The sequence below is a fragment of the Schistocerca piceifrons genome, chromosome 3 (assembly GCF_021461385.2).
Source record: "Schistocerca piceifrons isolate TAMUIC-IGC-003096 chromosome 3, iqSchPice1.1, whole genome shotgun sequence".
In the NCBI taxonomy this organism is placed as follows: Eukaryota; Metazoa; Arthropoda; class Insecta; order Orthoptera; family Acrididae; genus Schistocerca; species Schistocerca piceifrons.
In genome coordinates, this window is record NC_060140.1 from 396990939 (window position 1) to 397007624 (window position 16686).

A 16686-nucleotide genomic window follows, 5' to 3' on the forward strand; every position below is an offset into this window, starting at 1 on the left:
AACTGAATAATTAGTAGATCAAAGGGTACCTAGTACAAAGTACTAGCTGAATATGAGGAAAATCTAAGAAGCTTTAGGAAACTGTAAAGCACAGCTGCAACAGCCAGAAAAATCAAAAGATGATACCAAGATCATCCAGTACAAGGAAAATCAAAGCTTCCAATTCAACAAGCACAGATATAAGTAAGCTGAAAGAAGCGAAAGAGGCAACAACATAGTTCTGAAAAGATATTTGGGAAAGTGACAAAAAGACTACAATAGAGGTAGTGGGTCTGTAAAGGATTTTGAAAATAAACTTTCTATTAACAGAATGCAACAGCTGGAGACAACATCTAAAATAATTGAGAAAAGAGTGAATAAAGTCAAAAACAATCCGCAGCCACTTATCAATGATCAACAGTTTGGCTTCTGGCTGATATACCTTACCAGCCTGCATGTGAAAATGGCCTAAATGTTTCCTGCAATGCTAGATACAGAAATGTCAGTAAATGGCTAACAACTGGAAAACTGTATTTAATGCAGAAAGACTCAGGTAAAATTAGTAGTTTTTAATGTGTTTTCAGAAAATTGTCTTGCGCAGCTAATTCAGCAACCTGCTAACAATGGAAAAATTTTAGACATGGTAACTACAAACAGACCAGATCTTACTGACACAGTCAGTATTCAGGCAAGTATTAGTGATCACAATATGATAACGACAATGGTTGCTAAAGTTAATAATCCCATCATGAAGGCTAGGAGACTATTTATGCTGGGAAGACCAGAGAAGCAGTTTTTAGCTTCCAATTAGTAAATGAATGGACATAAATTAGTTCCAGTATGATGGATGTAGAGGAATTAGGGACAGAGTTTAAACTGATTATAAATTGCACTCTGGAGAAGTAAGTACCAAGTATGTGTGTTAAGGACAGAAAAGACCCATTGTGGTTTATTACCAAAATTCATAAAATGATGAGGAGCACAGATTATTTCTCAGGTCAAAAAAGGACATGGAAATGTTAGTAAAACAAGACTGATGCATGAAGCATACAACAACTTCCACCATTATATCTTAGTAAAGAATCTTGCTGATAAATCAAGAAAATTCTGGTCCTACATAAAATCTCTAAGTGGCCAATGTTTCTATATAGTCACTCATTAACCAGTCTGTTGTAGCAACAGAAGACAACAAAAAGAAAGTTGAAGTTTTAAATTTTGCTTTTAAAAATCATTCACACAAGAGGATCGTATAGAAATTCTATCGTTTGACTGTCATACACTCCCGAATGGAAGACACATTAATTGCCATCTCTGGAGTTATGAAGCAACTAAAAGACTTGAAAACAGAAAAACTGCCAGGTCCACATGAAATCTCAATTTCGTTTTACAAAGAGTAGATCCATATCCTTAACAAGCGTATGCTGCAGAATTCTTTAACATATTTTGAGTTCTACTACAATAAAGTTCCTTTAGACATAAAAGCTTCTGTTCATAAATAACCAGTGATTTAGAAATTGTTGCTCGTGCAAAACTCATTTTGCCCTCTTCTCACACAATATCCTTGCAAACCATGGATGAAGGGGAACAGGCCTAATCCCACATTCTTAGATTTATACGTTAGTGGCTAAAAGACTTCTTAAGTAATACAACACAGTACATTGTCCGCTATGGCGAGTGTTTATTAGAGACAACGGTATTGTCAGGAGTGCTCCAGGGAAGTGTAATTGGGGCCACACTCGTAGCCAATATGTACATAAATTGTCTGACAGATACGGGGAGCAGAAATCTGCAACTGTTTACTGATGATGCAGTAGCACACAGGAAAATATCATTGCGGAGTGACTATTGAAGGGTACAGGATGCCTTGGATAGAGTTTCTAGTTGGTGTGATGAATGGCAGCTTGCACTAAATGTAGAAAAATGTAAGTTAATGCAAATGAGTAGGAAAAACAGACCTATAATGTTCAAATACAGTAATAGTGATGTGTTGTTTTATGCAGTAATGTTAATTAAATATCTAGGCATAATGATACAAAGCAATAAGAAATGGAGTGAGCGTGTAAGTACATAATAATGAAGGCGAATGGCCAAATTCTATTTACTGAGAGAGTTTTAGGACAGTGCAGCTCACCTACAAAGGAGATTGCATATAGAACACTTGTGCAACCCATTCTTGAGTACTGCTCAAGTGTTTTGGGATCCCCATCAGCTCAAATTAAAGGAAGACAAAGCAATTCATAGGTGTGTTGTTAGATTTGTTACAGAACTGCTCAGTGAAGTCAGATGGGGATCCCTGGATAGAAGATGACGTTCTTTTTGCTAAACGATACTGAAGATATTTAGACAACAAGCATTTGCAGCTGGCTGCGGAACTATTGTATTGCCATCGACGTACAGTTCGCGCAAGGACCGTCAAAAAATAAGGGCTCCTACAGAGGCATATAGACAGCAGGAAAGGAAATGACTGGTAGTGGCACATGGTACCCTCTGCCCCACACACTTGCAGAGTGTGCATGCAGATGTGGATGTATAGCTGCTATTTACTTTGCTTCTCAAAATTTGTGACTTTTGGGTGTACTCCTTGCTGGCCATATTTTTAACATGCCCATATTGTCCAATTGCAAAATGTCTCGGTATTTGTAGTACTCCAGCTGGTGGCCACTGATGATTTGCCCAGGTGGCATTTCAATGTCTTCACTGAGAGATTTTGCTCTCATTGAGTGCCATTGTGACACACTTGTCTAAGCCAAATTCTATACTGACATCAATGCCAATTCTGTACTGTATTTGTCAAGAGTGGATTTTAATTTCAATTTCTGCATACAGTTTCAGGTCATCCATGTATATGTAGCAGGTAGAAAATTTTCGGAGATTTTCTCTCTGTTTGATAACCCAGTTTTCTCTTTGTAAGACGGCTGACAGTGAAATTAAAGCGATGATGAACAACAATGGAGGGAACAGGTCTCCTTAGAAAATGCCCTCTTAATGTTAACTAGTCCACAACTTTCTTTTCTTACTGACTGACTACCTGCAATGAATCCATAGAAACCCCCCCCCCCCCCCTCGCCTATAATTAAGTTCAAGTCACCTCCAACTAATACCAAGAGATCAGATTATCTCCGCACTACTACATGTAGACTTTCTTTGAATGATTCTACAGCTATTACAAGGAAATTAGGTGGCGCTAAAAAATATCTGATGATTAACTTGAGTTTACCTAGGCTGGTTACTCGTGTCCACGTAACTCCACAGTTAAGATTCAGTTTCAACCTCAAGAGAGAGATTGTTTCTGTCAACTGTAATGGCCACCTCCCCTCCCACAGTATCTAACCTGTCATTCTGAGGTATGTTCCGTAAATCTATAAATAGTTTGGGGCTTTCAAACTTTCAGTTTCATCCAGCTCTCAGTTCTGCAAAAAATTTGAGTGCCGTAGCTTTTCTGGATGATAGTACACTCACGAACTTTGTTATGAGTATTTCGACAATTTACTGTTCATATTCTTACAGCCAAAGTGACTTTACTATGTAAGTAATTAAATTTCACTCTCTGGGTATTAAGTGATGTGTGTTCATTACACGACCTCAAATTATCACCTGGCCTAAACAAACAAAAACCGTGTGCACTCTCCAAGCAGTCTGCTACCAAGTAGTTCTTGCCAAGAAACCTGCAGCCAAGACAGTCACAGAATCAGTGGAGCCTTTGGTCAATACCCTTCACTCTGCTCCAAACTGGAGGACCCCAATCAATCCTGGATACACTCTGGAAATCATGGGCACTGCTTGCACCCTGCAAGCAAGGCCAGCAGCTTTCGTCCCTTCAGCCATCTGCCCATACGAACTGGGGATGGCAGTAGGCATCACTGGCACTGACATCAGCCAAAAGCCACAGAGGACCACACCCTGCCCCTTCAAAAACTGCAGGTAAGTCCACCTCAACATCACGTAGAAGATTCCATGGCATACATTCCAAGTGCACATTGGTTCCTTTCCAGCCCTGGATGTTACTTTCCTTGGGGGTTCCATAACATGCCAAACATTGGAACTCCCACTAACCATAAACCCCTCCTCCTGTATGCCCTCTTGGACCATGCTGAAGGAATGGCCACCTGCCCACTCTCAGGATGAACAGATGAAGGCACATAGTCAGTCCCATATTGACTCACCACCTCGAGTGACACGAACGGTTTACAACCCACCACTCACTCTGTGGTGAGGGCAAATCCCCCTTGTTGGGTACTCTGTAAGATGCCTCAGTAGCGACGCCCATGGGCAAAATGAAGGACACTTGAGGTGTCCTATGTGATGTGCCAGATTCTCCATTGCTGCTGCTACACTAAGGCTTCAAGGCACTCAATGCCTGGGCCATACAAATCATCAGATACACTGCAGGTATTGTGAACTGGATGGAAGTAAAGCTGGATAATATGGACAAGGAAACTCATGACAAACCCCCATGCATTCTACCCCTGCAGCGACACCGGCAAGCTGTACTTGCTCAGAGAAACAGGCAGTAGATGATGCTTTCAGAATCAGTTCTGGCTGAAGTCACCAATGGAAAGCTTCTCAAGGTATAGCAAAGCAAGAAACAATACCAGATTACTGCACACTAATGCCAGATTGAGAGCCTGCACAATGAAGCATTGCATGGCAGTTTTTTGGAGACAATTGAAGGCAAAATAGATCAATAATAGATCTTATCTTGCCTGAGCAATGGAATCCTAATGAGGGGAACTGAAGGACTGATTTTTGCTGCACAGAAATACGCCATCAGAACTAAGACCATCAGAGCCGCAGTAGAAGATCCAAAGCATAGACTCTGCGAAGAAGCTGACATAACAATTTATCATATCCAGATATGTTGAAAAAAGAAATTAAAAACAAAACTCAGACTGATTACAAGCAAAGGCACAAAGATGTGCCACAAATCATTCACTGGAACGTATGCCAAAAATTAGCATCAGTTGGTAGCAAAGAAGAAGTAGTGGGGGGAAAAAAAAGGCCACCACATGTGCTTACTATGGGACTTCTGACACATGAATTGCTGGAACAAAATACACCAGGCATCATAGCTATGGAGAAAAAGAAAGTGTGGATCATTGACACTGCCATCACACTTGATTGCAGACTTGACGAGAACTTTAACAACCTACCTGATATAAGGACTTCAAAATTGAACTACAGCAACTCTGACATAAGCCAGTTAAAGTCATTCCAGTAGTTCTTGACACACTGGAAGCAGTGATAAGAGATCTTAGTGGACACTCATAAATCCTTGGCATTGATAAAATATCTATCGGCCAATTAAAAAAAGCTGCCTTACTGGGGATCTGCATGAATTACTTGCTGATACATCACACAGTTCTAAACGCTTGTGAAGTGGCTGTCTAGCAATAAAATATGTAATCCTGTACAGTGAGCTCATTTGCTGTTTTTACAGCTGTAGTAATATTATAATAATAGGAGAATTCCAGCACTCAGAAAAAAATACACAACATGGAGGTAGCTCAGACAAACAAGAAAGCACTAACTTTTTCAGTTTGGAAAAGAACTGGAATAATTTAGCAGGGAAAAAAGTATTTGGATTAGCTGAAAAAATCAAATCATCATTCTCATGCACGCATCCACTCTGATAAAATATATTTGAGGAAATAGGGTTGTTGTCGGTTAAAGGAAAAAAAAAAAATAATTCTGCTTGTTACATAACTTCCATAGATGTTCTTAAAAAATAAAAAAGCATAAAATGTATCAGCGAAGTGTAAATGCAGCCTGTAGTACCTTCAGTGTTATATAATAATCATTTCATATGACACAAAAGATTTGATTTCGTTTGCAAAAGGAAAACAAAACATGCATAGATGGATGTGTTTATGTTGGGCTGTGGTAGTACTGTATTTGAAAATAATGGATAAGGACACACTTTTTCTTCCTGCTACTGTAATTTTAAGAAATGTTGGTAACATATGAACATCTCAAAACATAGGTGCCAGAGGTCTTAAATGCAAAGCTAGTGGAAATGTCCTGCCTATGTACAAAACAATTATAATGCATCTGAACATACATTTATGAAATACAGCCTGCTTAAGAAGGTAAGGAGGTAAGTTCTCTGCCTGACAGTGAAAGGCTTTATAACAAATCGCCTTCCTTGTCATTGCACTTACTTTATAGTTTCTGCTTTGATTAAATTCAGTTTCTAAAGTGTTATTCAGGTATACTTGCTAAATACCCATCAGGGGAAACTATAACTTCTCCACTGGAGGTTCATACATTATGTACCATCCTTTTACTTCTTCAAGCTACTTCATACATGTTTGACTGCTGATCATCGAACACTACAGTGTGCATCTTCTTGATGTTTTTAGACATCATTCATGTGGATTACCTACTAGGCAAGTACAATGACATTTGAATTCAGTTGTCAATTTTCTAAATGTTAAACACGAAAACCCAGACTCCATATCACTTTTGGATAAAAAAGTTCTTGAACTGCCACAGAAGAGGCAATAACTTTGAACAGATTGGCGTAAGTTAAAAGTCACCTTGATCTGCAAACAGTTTTGTATATAGATATTATTATAGTAGATGTGTTGTGAATGATTCACTCAAATTGGCAACTGCAGTATTGTATTTTTTTCTTGATTTTTGTTTGTCCTGGTAATAATCAACACAAACTAAAAAATTTCATGACAATATTCCAATTCATCCATTTGAATCAATCAATCACAACACAACTACTTTAAAAATTCATATAAACAAAACTACTTTGCAGATAGTTGACATTTTGCTTACACTATGGTCCACCATACAATAATGCAACAAAAAACACAATTTTCTTCACCTAAGTTCCTGCAGCTTAAGAACTTTTTCACCTTGCTTACATATGTAACAATGAGATGCCATTATACAAGTAGTATTGGGTGTAAAGAACAAAGAGAATGAGAATAAATAATAGTGAGAATCATGTATTAAGGTTATAAAAAAATTAAAGTAATGGGTGGAAGACTAGGGATAGTGTAGGAGTAGGTGATAAACTAGTGAAGATGGAGGTCAAGAGTTTAGCAGATTGAAGGACGAGTTGAGCAATAGCGGATTTATTGGGAGGAACATTTTGTGTAACTTAAAAAGCATTTTTTGTAATTTTTTATACACTTGAACACACTGCAAAAAAAGCATGTGAGGCTAATAGTTTCCTGGACCCATATGCCTTTGTTTACAATCCTGCCAATGTAACAGTTATTGTGTAGTCACATGCAATTTGAAATGGCTTATCGTGGTCAATAATAAAACAAAGAACACACAAGTCATATCAATTTTCTCTTGGTTACCTGTCAGAGCTTCCTGCAAGCAATGTTCAAAAAATGTGCTACCATTCCATGATAAATTCACAAATAGCGATTTGTACGATCAAATTGTGAAGTCTAAATACTAATGGGCCATTTAAAATTACACACAAAAAATATCATGATTAGAACAAACACGGATTTCTGAAAGTTGAACACAAACTCTTGTTTTCTAAAATGCTTTTAGGTATAACAAGTATTAACAAATTCTATAGCTTTTACTAAATTGTCATTTATCCTCAGTTTGATCTTTCCACTGAGTATTACTCTCTGTGTCCATTGGAAACCAACATTTTCATTAGGTTTCCTTCAAGCGAGGATCCAGAGAATACTAATTTAATGGCCTCTTGCTGATATGGTCATTACAGAAAATACAAATGGGCCAAGAAATCAGCTGTGGCATTTCTTGGAGCGAAAAAACAACCATCGCAAAACCACATGAAATAACTTAAAGAAATTCTGGAACTGTAAATATAGATGGATAGGTAGGGTTTTTGAACTGCCCTTCTCTTGAACACAAGTCCACTACCTTAACCACTTATGATGTTTAGCTCTGTCTCTGGATACTGAATGACTATAAATGTTAACCAATACATAGGTGATGGAGAAGAAGTAGTTAGAGATTTTGGGTAACCTCTTTCACTTATAGTGTGAAACTGCTTCCATTTTTAGATGGCTCATGAAAGATCAATAATATGTGGATGCAGTACAAAAAGTGTATCCTCCAAACCAGACTTCTCCAACTGTATCAGGAGAGCTAATTAATCAAAAGAAAAAAATATACAAAATAAATTATTACCCAATATGGATATTTCAGCAGAGACTGTTTAGAAGAAGAAAAAGAGGAAAATGGCAAACACAAGCAGCTGGTGTGTGGAATGACAGACATCTACTGCAAGGAAAGTGGAAAATATCAAAAGCAAGGAACAAGTAGTCTAAAGTTACACTTAGTACAGATTACTGAAGTGACCTGCAAAAGAAAGGTTCAACAGGCAATATGGACCAGTACTTTTATAGCTAACAATGATGAAAATCAGATAAATTAAGAAAATAAAATAATAATAATAATAATAATAATAATAATAACTATTACAGCTTTCAAATTAATACTAAATTCAAGATTGCAAAATACACAACAAAAAAAAAATCAGACATATAAATTGCTTTGAAATTAAATTAATACACCTTACGAAGAAACAAATCCAGAATGTGCGAAAGAGGCACACTGAGAAAACAAGAAAGGTACAGAAACATTAAATGTAGGTACAGAAACATTAAATGTAGCTTTCCACGAGAGTTAATGCATGAAGTTCACATGGAAAGCTCCTATTTGTGCAAAAGAAAGAACTGATAGATTATAGGAGTACATAAAAAAATTGTGCATTATGATGAAGAAATGATGATGGATGAATGTGGGGCATTCAACGGTATGGTCACTAACACCATTACGAAATGTATTTGCTTGGGGGTGGGGGGTGGGGGGATGGGTATGGGGTATAAAGACTGTCCCCAACTAACTGTCCTACAGCATCACAATCGAAAACGAACCAGCAGTTTGCATGGAAGAAATGGATGACCCTGTAAGAGTGTCGCAGGGGTCACTAGTTTTAACTCTAATATTTTGAGTTAATAACATAAAATAAGAAATATAAGAATAATACTGTTAACTCAACTTGTGCATGTAATCTACACAGCAAGACACATACTATGAAATGATGGAAAATTCAGGATAGACTAACAACAATATGGAAAGGATAGATTGCAACTTACCACACAGAGGAGGCACTGAGTTGTTGGCAAGTTCAATGAAAAAGAATGCTAGATACATTCAACTATCCGACAAAGCCCTTCATCAAATGCTAAAAAACTCATAAGCAAGCTCCTGACATGCACACTTTGCCACTTTCGTCTACGGGTGCTAACGCCCAACTGTGACTGCATTTGAGCTAAGCAGCAGTCTTTGCTGGGGTAGGTAGCGATGGTACAGAAGACGGATGAGGTGGGGAGTGGGAGGCGACAGAGAGGAAAGATGTGAGACAGACAAGGGATACTACACCACTATACATATGTGTTGGTGTCATTAAAGTCAAGCACATCATTTCGGGAGGGGGGGCATGCTCCTCAACTAGGTGCTTCAGCTCTCCCTTGGTCATAGTTTGGTGGAAACCATTCATGTGAACAGAGAGCTTGTTAGTTGTCTCACTCACGTAGAACACAGCACAGTGGTTGCAGCTAAGTTGGTGAGTTACATGGCTGCTTTCAAGGGTAGCTCTGTCTATGATGCGATAGAAGATGCCTGTAATAGGACTGATGGTAGTGGCGGATGCATGGGATAGGTCTTGTATCTAGGTCTACTGCAGGGATACAAGCGACGAGCCAAGAAGTCGGGAGCATGGGCGAATTACGGACAGTCAAGCATATTGTGTAGGTTGGGTGGGCAGTGGAGTACCACTGTGGGAGAGGTGGGGAGGATGTTAAGGAGCATATTTCTCATTTCAGAAGGTTATGCGAAGTAGTTGAAACCTTGGCAGAAGATGTAATTCAGTTGCTCCAGTCCTTGGTGGTACTAAGCAATGAGAGGCTAATCATCAACAAACAAATCTGTGGTAAAGTAATGGACATCCACATGGCATCCTATGCTAACCTATTCATGGGCTATCTAGAGTAATACTTCCTAACCACCCAGAGTTCAAAACCCATCGTCTGGTTTAAAGTCACTGATGACATTTTCAAGATCAGAACTGAGGTTAAGGACATCCTATCCATATTCCACCAGAACTCAACACCTTGTCCCCCGATTACTTCGGCTGGTCCTCCTGAGACCAAAACCCATATTCTTAGTTGCTGATATCCACTCAAGGATGGCTTCATTAATATGTCTGCTCAAATAAAATGTACCAACCAACAACAATACCTCCACTTTGACAGATGCTACCCATTCACCACCAAGAGGTCCCTTCCTTATAGCCTAGGCATCGTCGATTTTCACAAATGTAGTGACAAGCAATTGCTCTCCAAATATGCCAAGAGTCTCACAGAGGCCTTCGCAGACCGAAATTACCCTACACACCTTATCCAAAGCAGACCTCTTGTTCCTTGTCTCCCCATTCATCTATCAGCCCCCACATACCCACTTGCCAGCCACAAAGGAGTATTTCCTATTGTGAGTACCATCCAGAACTGGAACAACTGAACCATATTCTTCACCAGGGTTTCGACTACTTCTCATAGTGCTCTAAAATGAGAAATATCCTCCTCATACCTTCTACAGTCCACCCAAACCATGCAATATCCTTGTCTGTCCATACTCCATCCCTGCTCCCAACCCCTTACTTCTCGGCCCATATCCCTGCTGCAGGCCTAGATGCAAGATCTGTCCCATATATTCTCCTACCATCCTTTACTCTAGTCCTGTTACAGCTGTCTCCTACCCAATCACAAGTACAGCTACCAGTGAAGGCACCCATGTGATCTAACAACTTATCAGCAACCACTGTGCAGCATTCTACGTGACCAAGACAACTAACACATTGTCTGTCATGTGAATGATCACTGCCAAACTGTGGTCAAGATACAGTCTCTTAACTGCCTCCCCCCGCCCTCCCCCACCTTAACCTTCACTTATCCCTGTTCTCCACCTCCCTATCCTCCTCCCAACTCCCATTCCAGTACCACTTATGGCTTCTATCCCAACAACACATTGGCATTGTCCTTTTCATTTGTCTATTTTCTTCCCCTACCCCTACCCCCTTCCCACCATTGCAACCTCATGATGTTTCACATAGGAACTCTATTTTTCCCCACCATGATCTCTCTCTCTCTCTCTCTCTCTCTCTCTCTCTCTCTCTCTCTCTCTCACACACACACACACACACACACACACACACACACACACACACACAATAGCAGGCAGAAAGGCAGCACTAACTTCTCTTCCCACCTCTACCCTGCTCCCTGCCCTCCTTCCCACTCCCTACCTCACCCTTCTTCTGTACCCTCACTACCCATCCCAGATAAGATCACTGCTTACTTCATATGCAGCCACAGTCGGGCATTGGTGCCCAGAGACAACAGTGGCCAAGTGTGCTTGCTTGTGAGTTTTCTACATCTGAAGAACAGTTTTGTCTGATAGCCTGAATATATCTAGCATCTTTTTTCATTGTTTGCAGCTCAACACCTCTTCTACGTGGCAGGTAGCAATCTATCCTTTCCATACTGGTGAGACTCACTTTCTGATTTTCAGAAAAATAATTAACAATGAATAATTTAAGAACTACTTGATTACCAGTCTGACAACTTTTGACTTTAAACAGCTGACAAGAATAGTATGAAAAACTACAGAAATAAAAACTGAAGAAAGAACTTAACTAAGAAGACTATTACACAGCTTTGACCAACAGTAATTTTTGTTGCATTTATTGAATTTATGGTGATAGAAGACACTGACCATGAATCCACAGTTCACCTAAAACTGAATCCTGTATTTAATGGTTGAGATCATTAAGATATTTACAGTCAATCAGTAACTTATGGAATGCTACATACATGGATTTTCATAAAGTTTGTCTGGAATACGAAAATTGTTGGCATAAGGAAGTGCTAGAACACAGTAAACACAATTTTATGCATAAATAGCATATTCACCAAAGTAACTTTTGTCTCTCATTCATACTAACTTAGCAATGTATACAGAGTTTAAGACACAGTTGAAATAACACAGCACAACAATACATCCACTTCAGCTATCAGTAGTTTCATCTCCCATACACAGTTCCCTTGCCCTGTCACCTTGCATGACTCATTAGTGATGTTTCAGTGACAAACTTTAGAATTCCAACCTTAAAAAATTGGGTTTACTTACAAGGTAACTATATCTGCATTTGCCTCCCTTATTGCTACAGTAAGAGGTTCAGTACCCTCTTTGTCAGGAATATGCTGATCAGCACGGTGCTTCAATAAAAGGCAAACTTGTGCTGTATGTCCTGCAAAATAAAATACCAGAAGACATGTGAAACACTCCAGTACAAAGTGTTAACTAGTACATCAACAACAATATGTAAGAGATGTTTACTTAACAGCTTTTGAAACCTGCACATTACATAACTGGATATCTCTCTCTCTCTCTCTCTCTCTCTCTCTCTCTCTCACACACACACACACACACACACACACACACACAAGCGCATGCGCGCAAATAAATCCAACTACATTAAAAAAAAAGAAGGTTATTTTTTAAAAGTCTTTGTAAGAATAAAAGTAAAGATGGGATATAGTAAAAGGAAGTGAAAGTCATCCATAACACATCCAGATGCAACACACAGTTAAAACCTACTTTCAAATCCAAGGACTAGTAATGAGCCGATGAAACACCCCAGGGAAAATAGCACAGACAAAGCAAAGATGGAGGAAAGAAAGAAAATGGTGAATGAAAGAAAATGGCGAATGAAAAAAGATAACCATAAGGTAAACCACCTGTAGTGGCTATTAGGGCGGGGCCTGTATAGGGGGGTGCTTGGTTTCTCATTTTAAAAGAAACTAGCAGTAATTAAACCACAATGGACCGTAACATATTTATACAATTTTTCATTAGTACACTAACGTTCCACATAAACTGCAATTTATGTGAACACAAAATATACTAAATTTTAGATAGGAATTGAACTAGCACATCAGTAGCACTGCAAAATAAAAAATATGTATCCAAAAGTCTCTGCAACATGAGAGGGTCAGGCAGACTGCTATTACATCATCAAAGTTTACACAATGTGACAAGGCGTAATATTTAAAGGCAGTTTACACAAAGCTTGTTGCGACTGTTAGACAATAATTTTACTATCATGTTCTCTTATTATAGCGGAAAAGCAGGTTGAAATATGCCATGACAAGTCACATCAAAAGACACTTCATTTATTGAAGTTTTCCAAGTTTTTTGTCATCAGAACTTTTGATATTACCTTACCCAGAGACACAAAGCAATTTTAGAACATTAAAAAGATGCCATATTTAATATGAGCACCAACAACATTGATTGGTACTCATCATGAAGATGACACACTGAGCTGCAGACAGGCACAACACCAACAACACCAAGACTGTAACACATTTAGCTTTTGGCCAAAGCCAGCTTCAGAAAAGAAAACATGCACCACACAAGCAAGCACATCTCACACACACATGATCACTATCTCCAGCAGCTCGGACCGTGTAGTACTTTTTGTAAAACTGAGTTATATAAACCCCTGTTTGGCATTTTTACGCAAATTGTCAACTTTGCCATCAGTTTGTAAACTAATGGAAAGTAGTAGTAGAATGAAATTTTACAGTTTATGACCCTGTAATGATTAAGTGCAAATTTTCAGATTTATCCTACAATTACTCGGGAGATATGAAACACTAAACCTCTCCTTTTCTTCAAGTGTGTATTTTTTCAGCCTACTTCACTTCAAATTATCCATATGTAAACCGCTCTAGATTTTTTTTTTTCTTCCAAATATTTCCAGAGACATTATGTCCCAAAGTTGTCAAAAACTCAGGTGTGCTCTAGTGAAAGCTGCACTATGGGGTCACACAAATGACTATCTCTGCAAGTACTACATTGGCAAAAGTAAAACTTTCCCTATTTTGCCAATGTTCAATTGGCACATGGGTGAATGCTCATACAAAATTTTATCAAAATCCCTGATCCTCAATGCCAGAACTTTTTCCAAAATTAGACCATTTGGCATTGGATAGCCCAGAAACAGCTTGTGTATTTCCTGAAGGGGTGTCAGCATCCATGGGAGAAGATGGTACATTTCTTAGCTCTTAACATGACTCTTTTTAGTTCACCCAAGACACCTCATTTGTAGCAGGTTCCAATCACTTACACCAGTCAGTGCAAATTCCAGCTGTTTAAGAACAGCAACTAGCTCATCCCATACCTAAAAACAGCACTCACAGTATGGTTGCACTATGGATGAGGCAATGTGTTTCTCAAGTTTAAATGGGCTTCGCTGATTCTACTCTAATTTCAGTACCTGTTTGCTATATGGATTAGAATTTCACTTTAAAAAATTAAAAAAAAAAGAAAAAAACACAGAAGAAACTGATTTATGTCATAACGAAAGACAAAATCTGGGGTAAAATTTACTTATTCTCTGAAGCTAGTTCGTATGTTTAACTTTTTGTTTTGTTAAGGTTATATTCACTAACCAAAGCTTGTTATAAAAATAAAATAAATAAAAAAATGAATTCTACAACAAATGTAACCCATATACTCCAGTTTCTGAAGGGAAAACAGGATGGAACAATATTTTCAGAACATTATTTTACAGCACAGCAGCCAACTTCTTTAAGAGCATAGGTCTGCATATTGGGGATTTTGCTCATTTGTATTCGCTTGAGCATGTCGTGCTCAGGAAAGACTTGCTTGAATATTAACACTCAGAAGGGAAAAGAAGTGGTTGAACAAGGTGCCCCCTGGGGAGAGCACAGGCCGCCTGGCCTGGTGGGCTTGTTGCTCTGATGGTGTTGACATCCTAGCAGTCCTGTGTCTGCAGACAGGTGTTGCTTCTGATACATTCCCACCAGCTGATGGAATTATAATCATATCAATTTAGTTAAGCTGTACACTTATATTCCTAATGGTTAAGCCTAATACTTTAGGCAACACAGAAAATTTGGAAACAGTTAAAAGTCTCGCAGACCATGTCAGCTGCTATGTAAAATGGCCCCTCCAGTTCATTGTTGCATTCAACTATAGGCAATATAATCTTAGTTTCAATCATCTTAAAATTTTTTGCAGGTACCATTCATTATTTTTTTCATATAGTTTCTGTGTTTACAAATAGTCTTTTCTCCATTAAGTCGGGTTAAGGGTAATCTTAGTTTTTAAAATATCTTTATTTACAGCTATTTTTAAATAACCTGAAATTACATATTAATAGTGGCCTAAATTTGGGATATAGCCAGATACTTGTCAATATGACTAACCTGTGCCATTGTCATTGTAGACACCTGAGAAACTCAAAATATATCCCACAATGAAAAAGGAAGTAGTAAAACAAATTTGACCTAGACAATTCATGCAGTCAGAAAAAAAAAAAATAAACAAATAAATACATAGACATTGAAGTCTGCTGAAGTATTTAACGTGCCACAATCGACATTTTAAGTATTAAGGAAGGTGGAAATTTCTTCTTCAAAAAATTTCACAGAAAATTGGAGAAAAATTTGTATTAGGTGCAGAACTGGAAAAGGAAATAGTGCCTTATGTACTTCATATAGAAGAGAAATTTTAGGAGCTTCTCATGTGGCGAACTACGTCGAATGGGTTGCCAGTTATCGACAAGGACTGGCCTACAACACTCATTTATGATGGGAGAGTTAGGAAGAGCTTGTGCAGATTTATTTTGAAATGTCAAAAGAAATAGACAAAAATGAATTGCTCGTATGACACAAAGTGTGGCCAATGGTAAGACCACAGAAGATGATTCTCTAGTGTAATTTGTCATTGCTGAGGGAAAAATTTATATGGTATTTTCTAAAAATGGATGATTAAAATCGCAGAAGGATCTAGTACTAGGGCTGCACTGATCACTTGTAATTCGTTTTTTCTCTGGAAGTATTTGACACTACGCTGAATCCACACAAACTCCATCAGCTAGCACTCGCAGTATTGATGCCACTTAAAAGCTTTCATTTACTTGTGAAAGACTACAGAAATCAGTATCATTACCATTTCAAAAACTTTTTTGTACTTTTAGCTATATTTCACTTGCAGTAATCTATGGTCTTAAACATAGTGATTGATAAGCTGCATACTATCACCTTTATTAATGCAAATGCACATGCTGGACAAATAGCGTCATTTCACAATGACTGTACTGAAACATGAAAAAGTAATAGGTTTATTAAGAAGCTGAGTTTTCACGCTACCAAGTGTGGATAAATAAGATTTTTTAAGTGCTTACTTCCTTCAAAACTTATTGAGAAATGTTATGGAACTACAACAATCATATAACATGAAAATTAGGAGTAAAGCTTTTGATGAAAAAATAAGTCCATAAAACAATGTGGCCTAGCCTTATATAACTACCAGTCTATTTACAGCTTGAAAATTGGAGAAGCTGCTGATTTCCCCCTTTCCCAGAATGGATTATCAAGCCATCTGAGCAAGAGCTCCTCAAACAAGCTTGAGGAAAATCAAATGCAGTTGCTCCCAGCGTGCAAAGTGATTACGCTGACATCTTGTGATTCACATTCCACAGAACTACAGGCACTCAGTAATTCGAGAGAGCATAAATGCCAGATGCAGACCCCTGCTTTACAGTTCTTTTGACATCATATTTGTAAGCTTTCAGACACTGACTTCAAACAGAAGGTCAATGAC

At 38.3% G+C, this 16686-nt stretch overlaps 1 protein-coding gene across 1 annotated transcript in view; it reads right to left on the bottom strand.

Moving 5' to 3' along the window:
- Positions 1–16686, bottom strand: part of LOC124789587 (arf-GAP with coiled-coil, ANK repeat and PH domain-containing protein 3) — a 137792-nt gene that overhangs the window by 6253 nt on the left and 114853 nt on the right. Inside the window, exon 15 of the mRNA XM_047256996.1 lies at positions 12178–12298. Coding sequence (XP_047112952.1) covers positions 12178–12298 — 121 coding nt within the window. The remainder of the gene's footprint in view (positions 1–12177; positions 12299–16686) is intronic.